Below are 20,822 nucleotides of genomic sequence, written 5' to 3'. Positions count from 1 at the left end.
AAAATGATGTCTTCAAACCTTTAACATTTGACTTTTTTAAAAAAATTGCTGACTATATCTCCTCTCCTCCCTATCCCTTTCACCATGTGTGAATGATCTCTAAGGTGGTTAAGGATTTATGACATAGTTTATTTGAAAATAGATCACTAGATTCAGTAACCAGTTGCCTCACTTTAACTTGCCAAAGCTACATGCAATACTGTCTGCATTTTGTGATATGCTTCTCACAATTACCAGCATTCAGAAATTTTTGATAGGGGCAAATACCTTTCTCTAGAACTGCACACTCAGGCATCATATAAGACTGAAAAATAATGGTGCATCTTGATAGAAATTCTTAGTAGGAATAGCAACAAGAGTGAATTGGCATGGAGACAGCCTCAGGCAATACTCAGCATGTGGTCCTCAGTGGAACTGCATTTACACAGAGGGAAATGTGTAGTGGGGTGCCCCAGGGCTCTGTTCTGCGCCCAGTGCTCTTCAACATCTTCATCAATGATTTGGATGAGGGGATAGATGGGGAACTCAACAAATTTGCAGACAACACCAAGCTGACAGGAATAGCCAATATTCCAGAAGACAGGCTTAAGATACAGGAGGACCTGGACAGACTTGAACATTGGGCGCTATCTAACAAAATGAAATTCAATGGTGAAAAAAGTAAGGTTCTACATTTAGGCAAGAAAAACCAAATGCACAGGTATAGTATAGGCGGTACCTTGCTCAATAGTAGTAACTGTGAGAGGGATCTTGGAGTCCTAGTGGGCAATCACTTAAATATGAGCCAGCAGTGTGCTGCGGCTGCCAAAAAAGCCAACACAGTGCTAGGCTGCATTAAGAGAGGGATAGAATCAAGATCACGCGAAGTGTTAATACACTTTACAATGCCTTGCTAAGGTCACACTTGGAATACTGCATCCAGTTTTGGTCACCGCGATGTAAAAAAGATGTTGAGACTCTAGAAAGAGTATAGAGAAGAGCAACAAAGATGATTAGGGGACTGGAGACTAAAACATATAAGGAACAGTTGCTGGAATTGGGAATGTCTAGTATAATGAAGAGAAGGTGACATAATAATAATGTTCCAATATCTCAATATCTCAAAGAAGAGGGAGTCAAGCTATTCTCCAAAGCCCCTGAAGGCAGGACAAGAAGCAACGGATGGGAACTAATCAAGGAGAGAAGCAGCCTAGAACTAAGGAGAAATTTCCTGACAGTTAGAACACTTAATCAGTGGAACAAACTGCCTCCAGAAGCTGTGAATGCTCCACACTGGAAGTTTTAAAGAAGAGATTGGACAGCCATTTGTCTGAAATGATATAGGGTTTCCTGCCTGAGCAGGGGGTTGGACTAGATGACCTCCAAGATACCTTCCAACATTATTATTATTATTAAATGAGAATCAAGCAAAAAAATGAAAAAGCTGCTAATGAATTTAGTTGCTAAAATAACTTTTAATGAGAACTACTTACTTCTATAATTAATCATGTAGGATTTTTAATGACAACAGAAATCCTTTGGGAGTGAGGCTCTGAGACATTAAGCAAGACCAATTAGCACAGTGATTTATTTATCGTCCTTTGAGGGAAGATAAAATCACATGGACATTTTTTGAAAAAAATGGAAATAATGTTTGAATATGTAAAAATACCTACCATTGTCTGTGCAATCAGGTACGATCAAAATTGTAAGAATCAGAGCAAACTATAGAAAACAAATTACAGAGGGAAAATTTGTTTGAAACTTAAGAAATATGTATTCAGGCCTACTGAAAACATTTTTTACCAGCCCTTGGGATTATTCTTCTCTCTTTTGCATCTTTGAAGAGGCAGTCTTTCTTATTTCTCATTCAGGAAGTATATAATCTTCTGAAGTGGTGTCTGCTTTGTTACACACACATGTATAAATGTAAAAGAGGTCTGCTTTTCATTCAAATAATTACTTTTTGTAACATGCCAATATTCTAATCATTGCAAACCTCAAAGTTAATGGGCAGAGATGGTTGCTGATTTGAAGAAGTCATATTCTCCAGCCATGCATTCCAATTCACGGCTAGCTGTATGCTCAAACGTTTATTTACTCTTGATTTTTCATCTATAATAGCTCCCCCAAATTTAGTGGTATCCAGCCTGGTTGGGTGTGATGGGAGTTGAACACATCAGGAGTGCTCCAGTTTGAGAGAGGTTGTGATAAGATCTTGCAGTTGAAGGAAGGTGCTCTGGGGAGCCAATTAGGAAACAGTTTGGTCACAATCGCTATCTATCTGAACCATTGTGTGTAGTTGTGTTTTGATGTACTTTGGAGAGATTTAACTTTTTTTACAAAGAGTAAAATAAACATGTTTGCTATCTCATGTTTCCAGCCCCAAAGTGAGTCTTGAGCAATTAATGTTTATCTGTTTGAGCTCTGGGGAAGATACCCTGGGGGGATTTATGGCAATGGTAAACATAACACCCCACCCCCCCAGAATTACATTTCTATCTTTAACATCCCATTTCTGTCTATCACTTGGTACAGAAACCCATCCAGTTTTGTATTCTTTTCTGCTGGGTTTGTTCCTCTTTGGTGAAACTACCTTTGGAGATCTTAATTCAGATGAGCAGAGTAAGCTAACCTTTATGATACTTATTGAGTAGTTTGCCAACTTGGCAGCTGAGTTTCTAAACCCGTAAAGAGTCGTTGGTATCAGAAGCCATTGAAAGAGGAAGATCACAAATGTTAGAAATAAGGGAATGATTGAGAGTGAAATAAACTCCACACCTTGATGGTGCTACATTTTGCTTTGATCTGCATAGACAGGCAAAAAGGATACAGACAAGCTACAAAAAGATGGAAAATAAGGGGATAAATTATTTTGTTTTCTACTTTGAAACATGGAAAAGGATAAATTGGTAGATAAATGCATTCTTTTATCAATACGATGCCACAGGTGAATAAGGAAAAACACCTGGTACACTAGATTTGGACAAAAGAGAAAACACTGGGGAAAAAGTAAGGAACAACAATTGGATTATTTTATTTATTTAATTTTTAAAGCCTCCCAACAGACAAAACTCTCTGGATGATTTGCAATTAAATAGATTAAAAGATAAATTTGAATAAAGACATATACTTCATTATCGAATCAAATCGAATGAAAAATGAAAGCACCAGACAGACTAAGCATTGGAAAGGTAGGCTTTCAAAATCTAAAACAACGTGAATAAAAATACTGGTAAAAAGTCAATTAGAAACCTTGGGATGAGACAGAAAATCTGTGACCTCCAGATTAGTTGGCCTTCAAATCCTAGTTTTCCCAACTGAGGTGAACAATAGACAGGGGTAAGTAGAAGTTGTAATCCAACTACATTTGGAGAACTATAGGCTCTCCACTGCTGAAACAAAGGGCTTATGGAAGGATTTAATAAAGAAGAAGGAAGAGAAGGGGAGAGGATATGAGGGAACACAAGGGGAGGCAAAGGGAGGACCAAGCAGAGAAAGTAAGAGAAAAACAACCTAATATTTTTTAGATCTACAATTGCCATGTTGACCAGGACCGATGGAGCTATACTGCAAAGCAGCAGGTCTAAGGTTGATACCAGTGGTGGGGTTCAAATATGTGAACAACCAGTTCTCTGTGTGGATGCTGCTTCTAGAAGTCCATTCTGGGCCTGGGCAACAAAAAATTAGCTACCAGTTCTACCCAGCTGGTGCGAACTGGCTGAATCCCACCACTAGTTGATACTTATAGCATAGTCATCACTTTGCCAACCTCCAGTATAAATCCTTCAGTTATTCCTTCTTCTCCAATTACTAATTCTAATTAGCATAAAGAAAGCACTTCCGATAATATCAACATTTGTAAAATACTCAGTTATATTTTGCCCAACATTTTCAGCAAATTATCTTGATCCAGAACAGAATTTGGGTCTACAGACTATAAATCCAGCTTCTGGTCTATATGGAAGCTATAATGAAGTAAAAGGATATATTTTACTACGGTGTCCCCTTCTAGTTTCAGATGGACTAATATTGAAGTACTTAATGTGTTTGCTTTACCCTAAAGTTGAAAAAATGTAGTTGTATCCTATTTTATATTTGATCTGTTGCTCTAGATGTTTTTTAAGGCTTGCCTAGTGTTCTATACTAGTAACTATATGGGAGTATATACTCCTATATAAATGCAGAATAAATTGTTTTGCTTGACTTTTCCTGATTATCTTGTCCTTCGATGTCACTTACTCATACCCTCAATTGAAGTATTTTAAAGGCTTGACGAACCCTATCTAACTTTTCTCTCAGACTACCAGTTACATGGACAGCAGAAACCGCACACTTCACCCAGACTTCATTCTCCTAGGTTTGTCCTCCGATCCAGAACAGCGAAAGTTCCTCTTTGTCATCTTCTTGGTGATGTATACAGTGGGTATCCTGGGGAACTTCTTGATTATCCTGCTGATCCTTCGGAATTCCCAGCTACGTGCCCCCATGTATTTCTTTTTGGGACATCTTTCCTTGGTGGATGCTTGCTTCACCTCAGTCACTGTCCCCAAGATGTTAGTCAACCTCCTGGTGCCAGAAGCCACAACCATCTCTTACACTGGTTGCTTGACTCAAATGTATTTCTTCTTTGCCTTTGGGGTCACTGACAGTTTCCTCCTGGCTTCCATGGCTTATGATCGCTATGTGGCTATCCGTAACCCTCTACATTATACCACTATGATGAGCAAGAGAGTCAGAGTCTTTGTAGCCATTTCTTGGATTATCTCACATCTTCACTCCCTGCTACACATTATTCTCATGTCTCGCCTTTCCTTCTGTGGTTCCCGGGAGATTCCCCACTTCTTCTGTGACCACCAACCTGTGCTGGCCCTATCTTGCACTGATACAAGCTTAATTGAAATGTTGATTTTCACCGAAGGGTCCTTGGTGGTATTGAGTCCTTTTGTCTTCATTGTGATTTCCTATGCCCTTATCTTGGTCACTGTCTTGAGGCTGCCAGCAGGAACTGGGTGGCGCAAGGCATTCTCAACCTGTGGGGCTCACTTGTCTGTTGTCATTCTCTTTTATGGCACAGTAATTGGGGTCTACTTTCAGCCTACAGCAAAATATTCAGCTGAAAAGGGAAGGGTTACCACTGTCATGTATACTGTTGTCATTCCCATGCTCAATCCCTTTATATATAGCCTGCGGAATGATGATGTTAAAGGAGCCTTTCGCAGAACTTTGTGCAGGAAAGTGGGAATGTAGAGAGTCCTTTTCCTGCAATGTATTGTGCTGAATGTTAAACCATAAGTGTTGAGTCCTCTAATCAATGGCGAATGAATACAGCACATTCTGTAGTTCCAACAGCTCTTTATTGAAGTCTTTTCCACTCCGTCACAGCTCTGAGGCTCACAGGCCTCTCAGACTCTTTTTAACAACGTCCCCGGGCAAAATGGTAACAATTAGGCGTGCTCCGCACCTCGTGCATGCACGCGAAGCCGGTGCCAGCCAGTCTGGTCCCGGGTAGCTTGCAACTGCCCAGGACCATTGCAACGTCCCGAGCCTGCCTTTGCAGGCTCAGGACACAACACCCCTTTCCCCCCAGATGAGACTTATTAACTATATAGGTAGTTATACGCGACCTCAACATGAGCGTGGTGTGCCAACCCCAAACCTGCACATCTATTGCAGCTGTGCAATACCCACACCACAAATGGTAATGGGCTATTGTTCTGGGATTAACTACCCAACGCTCATACTTCCATTTTCCACAACAGCAGGCACCCTCTCACTTCCTCTGCATTGACAGCAGGGTTACAAAGTCCTCAAGATACTTGGGAGATCTTTTTACTCTCTGTGACCTCCTTAGATTCTGAGAATCCCCTACTTCCTCTTGTGCAGAGGATGACGTGGAGTTGCCCCCTCTTTCAAACCCTGGTGGTCCCCGTGAACTGTGCCCCATTGCCTGGTCTGCTTGCTTGCCAACCGGCTCGTCAAACCAGGACTTTGCTCCCCCATGAATCTGGTTGACCTGCCTAACTGTAGGCTCTCGGGCCCCTCTGTAAGCCTGCCACTGTTTGGCATTTCTATAGAGTCCTCCAAGCCCACAATGGACCTATTAAAGGGACGCAACCCTTCACTCCCAAGCCCCGTAACGGGATTGTCTGGGGTTTCTGCAGTGCCCCAATACTCAGGTGCCCCCCAATCTATGCCAGAAGTGCCAGAATTGGAATTGGCCTCTCTGACCACCTCCCTGTGTGAAGACTTCCTTCTGGAAACAGTAGCAGTACTGGGCCAACTTGACTGTTTGTGTGCCAGTTCTCTTGCAATGTTTGGGTTTTTAGGATGCTCCCGGTTATTCTTCCTGACTGGAGTGCTGAATGGTAGTTGTGAATGATGAGTATGCCCCCTGGGTGACTCCCTGGCTGGAGTAGACACTGGTGCCTGTATGATTTCTTGTTCCCTTGAATTCCTGTTTGGAACACTTGCGGAACCTTGGAACAGGCCATCTTCGGCCTCTCCGTTTGGCCCCGGCTGCTGCCAACACCCTTCCCTTTGCCCATAGTGGTCCCCCTCGCCCCCTGGAGAAAGCCCAGGAGCTTCAGAGGGTAAGTCCAGTCTCATGCACAGCTGATCGATATGCTGCCGAAGGACACGACCGTCATCCAAGGAGACCTCGTATGACAATGGGCCAGTAACCTTGCATACTACGGCAGGAATCCACAAGTGACCAGGCACGTAGTTCCAGGTCCATACGGGGGCACCCACTTGCAGACACTGCGGTGCCCTGGGTTGGGTGACCTTAGGAGGCAGTCTGTCCGGGTGCAACCTGTCAAGTTTGGTGATCAGTTTGCGTCCCCAACGGAGTTCAACTGGGCTCTTCCCAGTGGAAGTTGAAGGTGTGGTGCGGTAAGCAAGAAGAAAGTCTGCCAACCTGTGGTGCCAGTCCCCGTAGGTCAGTTTCTTTAAAGCATCCTTGGTGATGCGGACTATCCGTTCAGCCATACCGTTGGTGGAAGGGTGGAATGGTGCAGAGGTGGCATGATGAATCATGTTGGCCTGTAAGAAAGCTTGGAATTCAGAAGAGGTGAATTGAGGACCATTGTCAGACACCAGGACATCAGGGAGCCCATGTGCAGCAAAAATCCCTCTCAGTACTTGAATGGTCTTGGCAGCAGTGGTTGAAGAGACAGGTACAACCTCAAGCCACTTTGAATAGCTATCAACAAGGACCAAGAAGAATTGACCCTGAAAGGGCCCAGCGTAATCAGTGTGCACCCTAGACCAAGGTGACTGTGTTTCCTCCCATCTATATACAGGAGCCTGAGGCATTTCCGGGCGTGAGCACTGACACAAGTGGCATCCGTGCACTTGAGCCTCTATTTCTCTGTCTAACCCTGGCCACTACAAATGGCTGCGTGCAAGCGCCTTCATCCTGACGATGCCAGGATGGCCCTCATGAAGGAAGCCAAGACCCTAGGCCTCATTGAGGTAGGAATAACAACTCTGCTGCCCCATAGCAGACAACCCTGAAAAGTGGATAACTCATGTTTCTTAAACCAGAAACTCTGAAACTCAGTACCTGGACAACTCTCTGGCCATCCAGACAAAACCCAGGACAATACACGAGTGAGTGTGAGGTCCGTGGCTGATTCAGCAGCCACATCCCTGGCATTTAAGGGCGACTCAGGCAATGCCTGAATGGAAAGAATGTTGATGGCAGGGGCAGGGTCAGCCTCTACCATTTGTAAAGGTAATCTACTAAGGCCATCAGCATGGCCCATTTCCTTGCCAGGTTTGTGAACCAAAGAAAAATCATAGGCTCACAGAAAGATGGACCATCTCAGCATTCTGGGGGAGATGATATGGGGGGTTTGTTTGTTCATAGTAAACAACCCCAACAGAGGCTTATGGTCAGTGTAGACTATGAAGTGTCTGCCATATAGGAAATCATGGAATTTTTTAATTCCAGCAACAATGGCCAAGGCTTCTCTATCTATCTGAGCATAGTTTTGCTCAGCAGAAGACAAAGTTCTGGAGCCTTTCGCAGAACTTTGTGCAGGAAAGTGGGAATGTAGAGAGTCCTTTTCCTGCAATGTATTGTGCTGAATGTTAAACCATAAGTGTTGAGTCCTCGAATCAATGGCGAATGAATACAGCACATTCTGTAGTTCCAACAGCTCTTTATTGAAGTCTTTTCCACTCCATTACAGCTCTGAGGCTCGCAGGCCTCTCAGATTCCTTTTAACAACATCCCGGGCAAAATGGTAACAATTAGGCGCACTCCGTGCCTCGCGCATGTGCGCGAAGCCGGCGCCAGCCAGTCTGGTCCCAGGCAGCTTGCAACTGCCCAGGACCATTGCAATGTCCCGAGCCTGCCTTTGCAGGCTCAGGACACAACAATAAGAAATGTATCAGTTATCACCCCTAAGTTCTCAGGGAGTCTCAGAATAAATGGCACTTCCTCCCATGAGAGCCTTAGTGACGTGATTAGCAAGAATGGACTTCCCTTACTGATCCATTTTTCACCAGGGACAGAAGACATGATCCTATTGGTATGGCAAAGGCAGCCATGTTGCCATGGTATGACCCCCTTCCATTGCTCAGTTCATTTTTCCATCTCCCTTGCGTACCTGCAAGGCTGTGGCCTCATTTATAGTGGGCTCAGAAGCTTTGAGGGACTGGTGAAATGAATAAGCTGAATCAAAATCATATGCTTCATGTGGGAGTTGGGCAACAACAACAACAACAACAAAACAAATAGGAAGAGACAAGGAAAGACAGGAAAAGTGCAATGCACTGACTTTTTGAGGTTCAGTCAATGGAAAGAAGTGAGAGGACTACTCAGATCTGACCTAAAATCAATGGTTTTCAATCTTTTCTTCACCATGGATCCCCTTTAAATACCTTTTGTGGCCAAGGACCAGGGCCATGGGCCCCCGAGATTTAACTCAAGATTTAAATCATAATATTTCTTCAAGTCTTTGTGAGCCCCCTGTGACAATATCATGGCTCCCCAGAGGTACGTGGACCACAGATTGAGAAACACTGATCTAAACTGTAGAGTTATCTATTTTGGACAATGAGTCTCCCTCTTCCTATTGATGTTCCATTGTAAAATCGTTTTGTTTGTCCTTTCACCAGAGTGGAAAGACACTGAGGTTGGTCCTTTCAAACAATCCCTTAGGCTCTCCCCACTATCACATTACAGGGCTATCTACCTATTCATGATTCAGCAAAAAAAGAGAAAGAAATAGATTTACTGTGCTCACTGCTAATCTCTCTCCTGCTTCTATTCTCAGTCACTGCCAATCATCTGATGTCCCTCCAAAATAACAGATTTTACATTCTTTGAGACTGGCCTTGAATGGTGTCAGGATAAAGTGGATGATATTTCTTTAACTGTACAGCTAATGTCAGCTTCAGTTTTTTTCATTCATGGGAAATGAGGGAAATCTTGAGGGTGAGGTGGACAAGAGGATTTAACCATAGGTTGGCATGTGGATGCTTAATCCTGGTGCCAGCTGTTTAATGTAACCTGCCCAGAGTTCGTGTGTGGCAAGATGGGCAGTAATAAATTTTACTGATAAATAAATAATGTTTATAGTTGTAATATATAATACAACCTGTGCCTTGTTGGGTCATTGTTTTAGCGATATTTCTTTACCTAAACAGAGAAACAGAATGACCAAAGGTGGGCAAAAAAGCACTAGGAACAGGAGTGACTTCCAGCTTTCTGCTGCCTTCCCCATTGAGTTACATTTTAGGATTCTAACATGGAGCTTTGGAAATCTTCCTTCCTTCCTTCCTTCCTTCCTTCCTTCCTTCCTTCCTTCCTTCCTTCCTTCCTTCCTTCCTTCCTTTCTCCCTCCCTCCCTCCCTTCCATCCATCCATCCATCTTGCTTTCTTTTTCCAGCAGGCAGGTGAGTGGCTGCTGCTAGTTGGGGGAGGGTACAAAGGATTGCAAAACTGGCTAGGAAACTGTCACGGAACATTGAAAGTGAAGATCACATGACCACAGCAGCATCCCATCAATGCAGCAGCAGCCAGTAGCACTGAGGCAGCCACAAGTTCCCCAAATTTCATTTCCTTGGAAGCCATGTATCTTGGATTTTGGAAACATTCTGTAAGTTAGCACATCTGAAGTACCATATATTCCGGCGTATAAGGCGATCCGGTGTATAAGATGACCCATGACTTTAGCGCCGAGTCACATGCCTAGAAAGTTGTCTTATACGCCAGAAACTACTGTTATTTCCAGTGCATAAGATGACTCAGCGTATAAGATGACCCCTGACTTTGGCGCCGATTTCAACGCTTGCGAAAGTCGTCTTATACCCTGGAAAATACGGTACTTTGGTTCAAAAATTGTTTATCTGTGGTGCATCCTTTCACCAAGCTAAAGGTCATCACCATAAAAGTTTTAGTGCTGAACTTAGTATTTAGATATTATGTTGTTTTAATATGGATGTCATTTTAATTGCTGGGTGGCAGCTGCCCAGAAATTGATATAAGATGGATGGCTATAAAAATGTTTTAAATGAATAAATAAATAACACGGCAGAAAAAGGATATTGCCAGGGCATGCTTGGGCTATGGTTAGGTGCAAGCAGCTTTGTACATTATGTTAGTATTTCCTCTCATGAAGTGGCCTAACATTTTAGATGCTTTAGAACAAATCAAGTGGTCTCAATAAGCTTTTAAGAACTTCTCTCCTTTATGCAGTGGATTAGTGATTTTGAATTCCAGAGAACATAGCTTTTTCCCCTGTGAAAGGATTTTTCTCAAAATATCAATGGGAAGAGAAGCTACCTCTACCTCAACCAATAGGCAAAAAGAGATTCAGTATGGTGAAATGTTAACTTTTTCAAACTATGGGTTATGACTGCAACTGATATACCAAAATACTCAAAAGCTAAAAGAAGGTCTTTAAAAGGGAGTAGCAGCACAAACCTATTTTGCCCTCTCTTGCTGGACAGAGGGATGAGGAACAAAGGAGCTGGGATAGTGACTGCCAAAGTATGGAGGTCCTCAAGAACCCAGGACCACTCCTATTCTTAATTCTTCAGGCCCAGGTCTTAAAAAATATGTTTCTCATTATCTAAAGACAACAATGAATCTTTGGGGACTTTACTGGACTCCACAGTGGACGTTTTGAAGATGCGATAATTTTCAAGGGATACCAATACACATGCTTTGGTTATCTTAATCAGTTGTTTCTTATTTGTTGCATATTGTTACTAGGGTGACCCAGATTCCTGCGAGCAAGCTAAGGTTCAAAGATATTGATGAGTTTTTATAGTGTATCCCTAAAATTTGGAACCTGTTTATTTTGCATATATACAGGAAATCCTTGACATACAGCTATTCATTTAGTGATGGTTCAACATTGTAACGGCATTGAAAAAGTGACTTATAACTGGTCCTCACAACAGTCACAGCATCCCCACTGTCACATAATCAAAATTTGGGGGAGGGGGTTGAGGGTTGGCAACCAGCATGCATTTCCTATGGTTGAAGTGCCCTGGGGGGGGTCATGTGATTGCCATTGGTGATCTTCCCAGCTGGCTTACGATAAGAAAAGTCAATGGGAGAAGCCTACTTTGCTTAACAACCATGTGATTCCCTTAACAACTGGAGTGTGGCAAAAATGGTCATAAAATCAGGCGCAACTCACTTAACAAAGGTCTTGTTTAGCAACCTAAATTCTAGGATTCATTGTGGTTATAGGTTGAGGACTTTCTGTAGTGCTTGAACTGTTGCTGAAAATATGTCTATGGAGATTCTCAGTCATCCAGATCATGGTTGTCCCAAAGATGCTTTTTCAAGAGGCGACTGGATTTTCTTTGTTTTGCTTTGAAGAGGTTTTGCTTCTCATCCAAGAAGCTTTTCAGCTCTTTCTTCAGTTTAAGAGCTGAAGAAGTTTCTTGGATGAGAAGCGAAATATCTTCAAAGAAAAACAACTAAGTCCAGTCGCCTCTTGAAAAAGCACCTTTGGGACTACTGAAAAGATGGTTATTGTTGAGTCCTCGAGTCAATGGCGAAAGAAGAGCACACATTCTGATGGTAATAACAGCTTTTATTCTCTTCAGCTCTCTCCGACACAACTCAGAGGCTCGCAGGCCTCTCTGCCTCTAAATAGAATCCCCAGGCAAAAAGGTAACATGAGATGGCGCGCTTTCGCGCCTCGCGCATGCGCGCAGGCTGGCAGCACTCAGTCTGGTCCCGGGCAGCTTGCAACAGCCTGGGACCATTGCAACGTCCCGAGCCTGCTTTTGCAGGCTCAGGACACAACAGTTATATATTCTTCGAAAGATGCACATGTGCTAACTAGACTCTAAATCAGTGGTTCTCAACCTTTTTAATGCCGTGACCCCCAACCGGTTGTAAGTCGAGGACTACTCAACCGGTTGTAAGTCGAGGACTACTCAACTGGTGCAGCACCGTTTGCAGAATGGGACTTTTGGCGGGCTCAGCAGGGCAGAGACAGCCTGGACAATTCCTATTGGCTTTTGAAAGCCAATAGAATTAGACTCTATTCAAGAGAGTCTATTCTATTGGCTTTCAAAAGCCAATAGAATAAAAGGGAGTAGCACAGCTAAGGAAAAGGGGGAAAAATGGTGGACTGCGTTGTTTGGCGACCCCCGTGAAGTGGGGTCCCAACCCACAGGTTGAGAACCACTGCTCTAAATGTTAGCGTGTTGAACTGTGTCACTTCTCAAGCCTTCATACTGGTTCTTAAGACACAAAGAAAACACTGTATTCAAATTTCAATTTGATATTTAAATATTGAGTTGTCAGAATTTTTATGAAATGTAACCATTACACCTGTATTGTAGAGAACTGCATTTTGTTGTTTTAAAATACATTTCATTTTATGTTAGCTTGATTTATTTAGTTTTTCATATATCATTTGTTCTTGATTATATTCACAGGTTTGGTGTTTTGTATTTTCACTTGATTTTTTTTTCTTTTTACAACTCTTTAATCCCTTGTTTCAGGGAGGAGTTGGGGCAACTGAGAGGAGTTAAGCGTTTACTGACTGGATGCCCTTTCTGAGGCCTACACAGAATTCACAGCAGTTATTTTCTCTTTGCACCCTAGGAGAGAAAGATCTGGCACTGCCTAGGATTGAACGCTTAACCTTCCAAGTGGGAGGCAAGTGTCTTCACCTCTAGGCCATCGCACTGCTTATTGTGTTTTCACTTAATTAAGTTTAGTTCATTAAGCTCAGCTGAAATATCAAATTATCAAATGAAGCTGTGGATCAGCACTGGTTCTGTGCCGTTGTGAAGCATATCAGAGACCCCTTTCTGAAGTGCTTTTATATTATTATACACAATGGCTCATCCACGTTTCCTGCTTCCGGGAGGGAGAAACATATCACTGTTTCTCAAGGATAGGAATATATAATGTCATTCTCAATCCATTTTTAACCCTCTTCAAAGGCAGCCTTGGCCCCTTTTTTCTTCTCTCCATCAAAAAGTAGTGTTTTCTACAAAACTTTGGACACAATATAGTGTTTGACCAATGGGAGAATATGAGGGTATGAAGAGTAAAGGATTGAAATTTACACTGAATTATAATTTATAACTTGAAAGAGAGCTATTGTATCATTGGTACTTAACACCTGATAAATCCTCAAAAATGTGTAAGAGTTTTGCAAGCACATGTTGGAAAGGTAATCAACTTGAAGGTACTTTTCATCATCTTTGGTGGACACAGAAGAAAGCTAAGAAATATTTGGATCAGATGTGTATTTTAATTTAGAGAATTCTCAAAGTAAGCATACAACTAAAACCAGAAGTTTTTCTCCTAGGTTTGATGGACAAACAAACTGGGGAAAAAAACCATGGAGCTTTATTCTTATAAGGAACAGACAGCAGCAATATTTCTCTATGCACAGAGATGCAAGGACTCAAGAAGGCAACAATGGATGGTGAAGTTTATGGAGATGGCAGAGATGGCAAAATTGATTGCTTTGATTAAAGACATGACTTTGTCTAGCTTCATTTTTACTTGGAAATCACTTTTAGACTATTTTCTTGAAATAGTCACTTGAGAAAAGGGAAGGGAAGGGGAGGGAAGGGAAAGGAATCTGCTTTCTGTAAGAAGCTGTGTTCAAGGCCAAAGGGAACAGTCTTAGACATATAACTATTTTGTCCCAAATGAAAGCAGTTTCTGTCTAAGCATACTCTTTCCCATTTTGTGTGCTAGGTTCTCTCCATTAGCTTTTTAACTGAGGAAAACATAGTTTTGAGTAAAAAATATCAAGAACTTCAAATTAGGGAGGAGGTTTTTTTTTCAATCATCCCCAAATACACCAACATGGCAGGTTAGCCAGATCATTTTGGGACATGCTTTTAGGAGGAGAACCTAATGCAAGGTTGGATACTGTTCTGCCAAAGAAGTAAATTCATGATGTTTTTGAAACAGCCAACCCTCAAAATTATTAACTGAGGCCCTTTGTGAAATTCAGAAAGGGCTAGTTCCTTCCAAACATTAAACAATCAGTTGTCATTTGATTGTTTCATTGTTTCAAATATTTATATTTCAGGTGAGCATCCATTCATGAGTGAAGCCTGGGGCAAGTTATCCTATTACCCCATTTAAAAGGGTCTAGTATTAAGCTCACATTTTATGATTCCTCAACTACACTGTGGTTGCCAAGAGAGGCCAGGTATGAAATCTGAGACTATTTGTATGCGAAGAATATGTTCCATCAGCATGGGCAGCTCTCCCCCTATTCTCACTTCAAACCAGCTGGATGGCAGCTCTATGGCAGAGCCAAGATTTCACTAAGATTTCAGTTTGGAGGAAACAAGGATCCTTTTCCCAAGAGATTCCTCACAGCCCCCTTCACTTCTTTATTCCTGAGACTGTAGATATAAGGGTTGGACATTGGGGTGATGACAGTGTACACCAGAGCAAAAACTGACCCTCGCTGTGAAGAATACTTTGAAGTGGGTGAGAAATAGACAGCAATGATGGTCCCATAAAAAAGAACCACCAAAGTGAGATGAGACCCACAGGTAGAAAAAGCTTTGCGCTTCCCCGAAGAAGTGAATTTCATTATAGTTGCCACTATGTGAATGTAGGTGAGGATGATGAAAACTAAAGGCCCAAAGATGATGATTCCACCTTCAAAGAAGATGACTGCCTCATTGACACTGGTGTCTGAGCAGGACAGCTGCAGCAAGGGTTGATGATCACAGAAATAATGGGCCAAGTGATTTTTCCCCCTATAACTGAGACGCAGGAGCAGGCCAGCATGCAGCATGGAGTGTAAAGTAGAAACGATACAACACCCAGCCACTAAATGCCCACAAACCTTCTGGTTCATCACTGAGGCATAGTGGAGAGGATTACAAATGGCTACATAGCGATCCAGGGCCATGACACTCACAAGAAGGAGATCAGTGACACCAAATACATAGAGGAAGAAGAACTGAGCCAGGCAGGAATAGAAGGGGATTGTTCTGGAACCAGTTATCATGCAAACCAGCATCTGTGGCATTGTGACTGAGATGAAGCCAACATCAATGACTGAAAGGCAACGGAGCAGGAAATACATGGGGGTCTGGAGTCGCGCATCCAAGGTGATGAGAAGAAACATTATAACATTCCCCAGAAGTCCAGCACTGTACATGAGCAATAAGAGGAAGAAAAAGAGGAACCGGTCTCTAGATTCAGAAGAAAAGTCCAGAAGAACAAAATCTTCAATATCTGTCCCGTTCTCACAATCCATGAGACCTGCGTGGAAAATCAGTTAAAATTAGAAAGTAATATTGATTTTTCACAAGCAAAAAACTCGTTGAATGATTGAAAGACTGTCTGTTATAGAGTGTCAAATTTCAATTCAGATATTTCAGCATTTAATGTTTTTACACATGTTGTTGGGATTCAACAAAATCTGCAGCCCTGGGTTATCAATATTTGTTCTTCAACATTTGCAAAGACAGTTGGTTTTTTTTTCAACAAAAGTCCTTGGAGGACGACCTTCAACAGTGTGATTTTTTTTTTTAGTCTTATTGTTTTTTTATTATATAAATTTCTAGAGCCTTTCCCTGTCTTTTTAGTCTGGTATCATTTCACTTTATAAATCTATGTACTATTTTTAAATGTTAGCTTAGTTTTTTGTAATATTTATTAAAACAGTGAGTCATCCAGCCTTTCCTTCATATTCCCACTCTTTATTATAACCAGGAACAAATTTATTAATAAAAAACAAATTGCAGTGTTCTGTTTTTGTCTATGCGTGTCTGTATATTATGTGCTTGTTCTTTCTAGTTGATCTGTTCTCTCTCTGACTTTTTTTTTTCCAGCAGCCAGAGTTGGTAGATTTTTCTCCTCATGGACCAAATGTGCTGGTACTATTTTTTGTATAGTCGTTCTGAAGATCTGAGACACGTGAAGGACAATAAGGTAGAATTTAGTTTTTTGTTCCAAAGGGTAAAAACCAGCCAAATACACAGGTTGGCTAGAGAAAGACTGAACTGTGGATTGGGAGAAGCATGGGAAAGAAGACTAGGGGTGGGGTGGGGATAGGAAGCTGATGCTGCTCCCACTTGTTTTATGAGAGAAGAGTTGGCCTATTGGCCAATATTCCTCTAGCTGAGCTAGAGCAGCATAGAAATAAATAAACGTAGAAATAACATCAAATAATCAGGTTCTTCTGACAACATCTGAGTTATCTTTCATTCCTCAGCTGAAGAATACTTTCTAGTGGGAGGGGGTGACAGAGAAACAAGATTCACTTCTCTGTTTCCCAGCTGATAGACAGAGGGGTCTACTGGTTGTTAGCTATCCTTCTCTCCTTTGAGCTGGAAATAATATTGAACACAATATTTGAGTAATGGGGAACATGAAAACATTGGTATTATTGGATGATGCTACATTGCACAGAAATTCTTCATTTTTTTTCTTTCTCTCCATTTTTCCCTTCTTTTTTAAATGGTGGCTTTAAATGCTTCAGAAACTGAGTCATGGATTAATATGGAAGAATATGTGAATGTATAGAAATGCATTAGTTTTTAACTTTTGGAAATCTGGTCTCACTAGTCCCGAGGCAGAGATGTGCCTTTTACTTTCCACAGACATTTTGCAAAGAGGTTTAAAAAAAAAAAAGCAGCATAGATTTCTGTTGCAAACCAAGATGATGAACAGAAATAACAAAAGCTTCATCTCAATATAACTAGACATTCTGGTTTGTTCACCTCTATATAACAAGACATTACTTGTGTGGCAACATCAAGCACAAAATGTGTTTGCAGAGATCTGAACTCGTATGCACGAATACGAGAAGATAGTTTTTTTTAGGTCAATAATCTATTTTATCACACCATCATTTGAAACATATGTGTTATCATCCTTTGCTTTCTCAAATCTGAGGGTAATCTATCTTTGGGGAGGTGGGGAGAGGTAAAGACAGAATATTGCATTTTCCCAACCCAGAACTATCACAGCATATACTTTTTAACACAAAAGCATAATTTCTCTGGCAAAACAAACAGGTATTTCATGCACATGCAGATTTTTTGCATGACAAATGCTCAATCTGGATAGGGAAAGAAAAACAGAATAATAGAATAACAGAGTTGGAAAGGATCTTGGAGGTCTTCTAGTCCAACCCCCTGCTCAAGCAGGAGACCTATACTATTTCAGACAGATGGTTGACCAATCTCTTCTTGAATGCCTCCAGTGTTGGACCACCCACAACTTCTGGAGGCAGGATGTTCCACTGATTAAGGAAATTCCACTTTAGTTCAAGGAGAGATCCAACTTAGAACAAAGGCAGAATTTCCTGACAGAACAATTAATCAGTAGAGCAATCTGCCTCCGGAAGTTGTGAATGCTCCAACACTGGAGGTTTTCAAGAAGAGACTGAACCCTCTTATGCTGGGGGAGGAATGTAACCCTCTGCCATTATAGAATATGCATTTTCTTACATTCATATCCTTCTGCCCAAAAAGGGCTCATTCTCACTTATTATGAAATAACTACTGAGATTACTGTACGGAATTCACTCTGTACATAATAATAATAAAGTTGGAAGGGACCTTGGAGGTCATTGAGTCCAACCCCCTGCTCAGGCAGGAACCCTACACCATTTCAGACAAATGGCTGTCCAGTCTCTTCTTAAAAACTTCCAGTGTTGGAGCATTCACCGCTTCTGGAGGCAGGCTGTTCCATTGGTTAATTGTTCTAACTGTCAGGAAGTTTATCCTTAGTTCTAAGTTGCTTCTCTCCTTGATCAGTTTCCATCCGTTGCTTCTCATCCTGCCTTCAGGCACCTTGGAGAATAGCTTGACTCCCTCTTCTTTGTGGCAGCCTCTGAGATATTGGAACACTGCTATCATGTCCCCCCTCATCCTTCTCTTCATTAAACTAGACATACCCAATTCCAGCATGGTCAATATAGCCTCCATACGTTTATGTATATTGCTCCCTAGTGCCCACTTTCTCATGCTGACCCTGACAAAGAACTAGGTTTGGTAATTTTGCTCTAGGAAGTTTTGTCTTATGTTTATTTCTGCTCCCAAGAGAAAATGCTACAAAAAGAAAAGGAGAGGGACTGAATGAGAAGAGGAAGAATGACGGGATTGATATTATTCCGTGTTCATCACATTTATATCCCATATTTTTCCAAGAAGCTCAAAGTAGTACACACTAATTAATTCTTGTTTTCTTGTTCTTATTTGAGTGGGATAAACCCTGTGAGATGTTTACACTAAAAGTTAGTACCTCAGCGTGTCATGAGTATGAGAACCTGTAATCTCTTGGTTCACATCTAATATTCACTCTGTTATGCTTCCCAGAAAGAAGATGAATCTACTGAAAGACAGTGAATGAGAATAGGACAATAGAAGACTAGGGATGGGTGAAGAAAAGAGTTCAAGAAAGGTGTCTAAAAGATGGAGAAATTAAGACAATCAGGAGAGGCTCCCAGTCATTACTGGAAGTCTGAGTCTGTTCAGAAAAGCAATATTCTAAGCCATCCATACTCTAATTTGAAGCTCTCAGTATCTATTGAAATATGACTTCCACATTGCCTGCTCATTGCTAATTCAAATGTTGTGAGATGTAATGGAACATAAACAGCTAGATTTGGGAAGGGTCTGAGATGTCAAATAAGCCATCTACTTGTTCTGGATTTTGTCATCTCCAATTGTTTGGAATGGCAAAATAATGAAAATTACAGCTCAACATCTCTAAAAGGCACCAGGATGAGAAAATCTGTGCCTGTTCTGTTGAGCAACACAGATGTCAGTACTCAGTGCCAAATCTCACATAGTTGTCATGGGATTTCATGCCTTGCTTTGCTCTGGGTGAACAATTCAATTGCTTCCTCAGCCCATTTATTTCAGAGTTGCCTCTATCTACTAGAAACTGTGGCAGATTCTGTATCAGAGTGAAATGACAACAGTTACAGCAACACTAAAAAGGTGTGTTGTCAATGAATCAGTCTCTTACTTACCTGTATCAACAGATTACTCTTGATCTGGCACCAAACTGATTTTTTGGCAATGGACCAGACCTCCAGCCCAACTGAACATTAAAGATAGTCAACCAGGATTGTTTTGTTTCAAAGTCTGTAACTTCCAACGAGAAGCCAGCAGGATTTCATTTAAGGATCAGCTACAGAACCCACCAGGGATATTTCATAAGCAGCTAAGCAAGACAGCAGAAATTCATATCCAGTGAGTGGCGGCCATCTGGAGACCACAGAGAATGGTTTGTTATTAAAACCAGGAGTCAAAATGCAGAAAAACAAGTGTCATTCTCTAGCACAAGTAGCATGCACTTCAGAAATTGGAGGAAGCAGGGTGGAGGAAGGAGGGTGAGCTTTGAGAGAAAAACTCTCTGGGGAGAAATAAGAAAGTGTTTGGAGGCCAAAGAAAGGCACAGCAATGCAGAGGTTTCCATGAAGATTGGCGAGTTTACTAAAACTAAATTCTAAAGAAGTTAAGCACCTTTTTTCAGTTCTGACAGGCTCTTTTAACTAGAGTTAACTATAATACCTCAGAACTCTGGAGTTTCTGCCAAAACTTGAATTCTTCATCTCGAAGACTAATATGTTTCTAGGAGAGATCCTTATGGTGCCTTAGCAGAGAAGACCAGATAGAGAAACATTATTGGAAACAATTTTAAGATGTATTAAGATGGATCTAATTCTCTTAATGGCGGGTTGGCATTTTGAAGAATACAAATATAGCAGAACTTTGAGAATGAGATGAGGGAATCCTTAAATTTGATAGAGATGATGGAGAGATAGATGAGAGAAGAGAAGAGAAGGGAAGGGAAGGGAAGGGAAGGGAAGGGAAGAGAAGAGAAGAGAAGAGAAGAGAAGAGAAGAGAAGAGAAGAGAAGAGAAGAGAAGAGAAGGAGGGAGAAAGAGAGAGAGAGAGAGATAAATGGCATATGAATATTTACATTATGTCTGTTATGGACTGTATGTCTTTTGAAACATTTTTCCTGAGAAAGAGAATGTAGGAAAATCATTGAAATCAGTGACTAGGATTTGACAAAATAAGCACAATTCAGCAATTTAGCAAGTATTTTTTAATATGAGCTATTGCAATAGAAGGATTTAAAAGAACTTAATATATTTGTAACTTGGGTAGTGTTTACATTGGCTGGAAAGTGCTCTCAGTTTCTGCATTTTTCTCTTTTTTATATATTTTTTTCATTTTGCAAAATCTAGGTCAAAAACACAGAACTCCCAGGATGCCAAGGACTGCACATTATTTTACCCATGTGGGGCAAAACTTCCAAAGTTGCTTCTGCCAACTAAAACCATCATGTATAAGTAGATGTGGTCAAAGTGATTGAAGCGATTAAAATGAAATAGCTATAA

General features: G+C 41.3%; 2 protein-coding genes across 2 annotated transcripts; one reads left to right on the top strand and one right to left on the bottom strand.

The window, feature by feature from the left end:
* The first annotated feature begins 2,529 nt into the window (after positions 1–2,529).
* Positions 2,530–5,328, top strand: LOC120306645 (olfactory receptor 1K1-like). The gene is made up of 2 exons (XM_039340254.1): positions 2,530–2,604; positions 4,282–5,328. The coding sequence occupies exons 1-2, from the start codon at positions 2,596–2,598 to the stop codon at positions 5,227–5,229; spliced, it is 957 nt and encodes a 318-aa protein (XP_039196188.1). The 5' UTR covers positions 2,530–2,595; the 3' UTR covers positions 5,230–5,328.
* An 8,379-nt stretch (positions 5,329–13,707) lies between these two features.
* Positions 13,708–19,757, bottom strand: LOC120306651 (olfactory receptor 1B1-like). The gene is made up of 2 exons (XM_039340261.1): positions 19,443–19,757; positions 13,708–15,718 (listed from the first exon to the last, which is right to left on the bottom strand). The coding sequence occupies exon 2, from the start codon at positions 15,711–15,713 to the stop codon at positions 14,772–14,774; it is 942 nt and encodes a 313-aa protein (XP_039196195.1). The 5' UTR covers positions 15,714–15,718; positions 19,443–19,757; the 3' UTR covers positions 13,708–14,771.
* Positions 19,758–20,822: the final 1,065 nt, after the last annotated feature.

This window comes from Crotalus tigris, unplaced genomic scaffold (genome assembly GCF_016545835.1).
Source record: "Crotalus tigris isolate CLP2741 ecotype Arizona unplaced genomic scaffold, ASM1654583v1 scf7180000017742.2353718, whole genome shotgun sequence".
Classification (NCBI taxonomy): domain Eukaryota; kingdom Metazoa; phylum Chordata; class Lepidosauria; order Squamata; family Viperidae; genus Crotalus; species Crotalus tigris.
The sequence above is the reverse complement of the archived record's forward strand: the minus strand, read 5'-3'. Positions and strand labels throughout refer to the sequence as shown.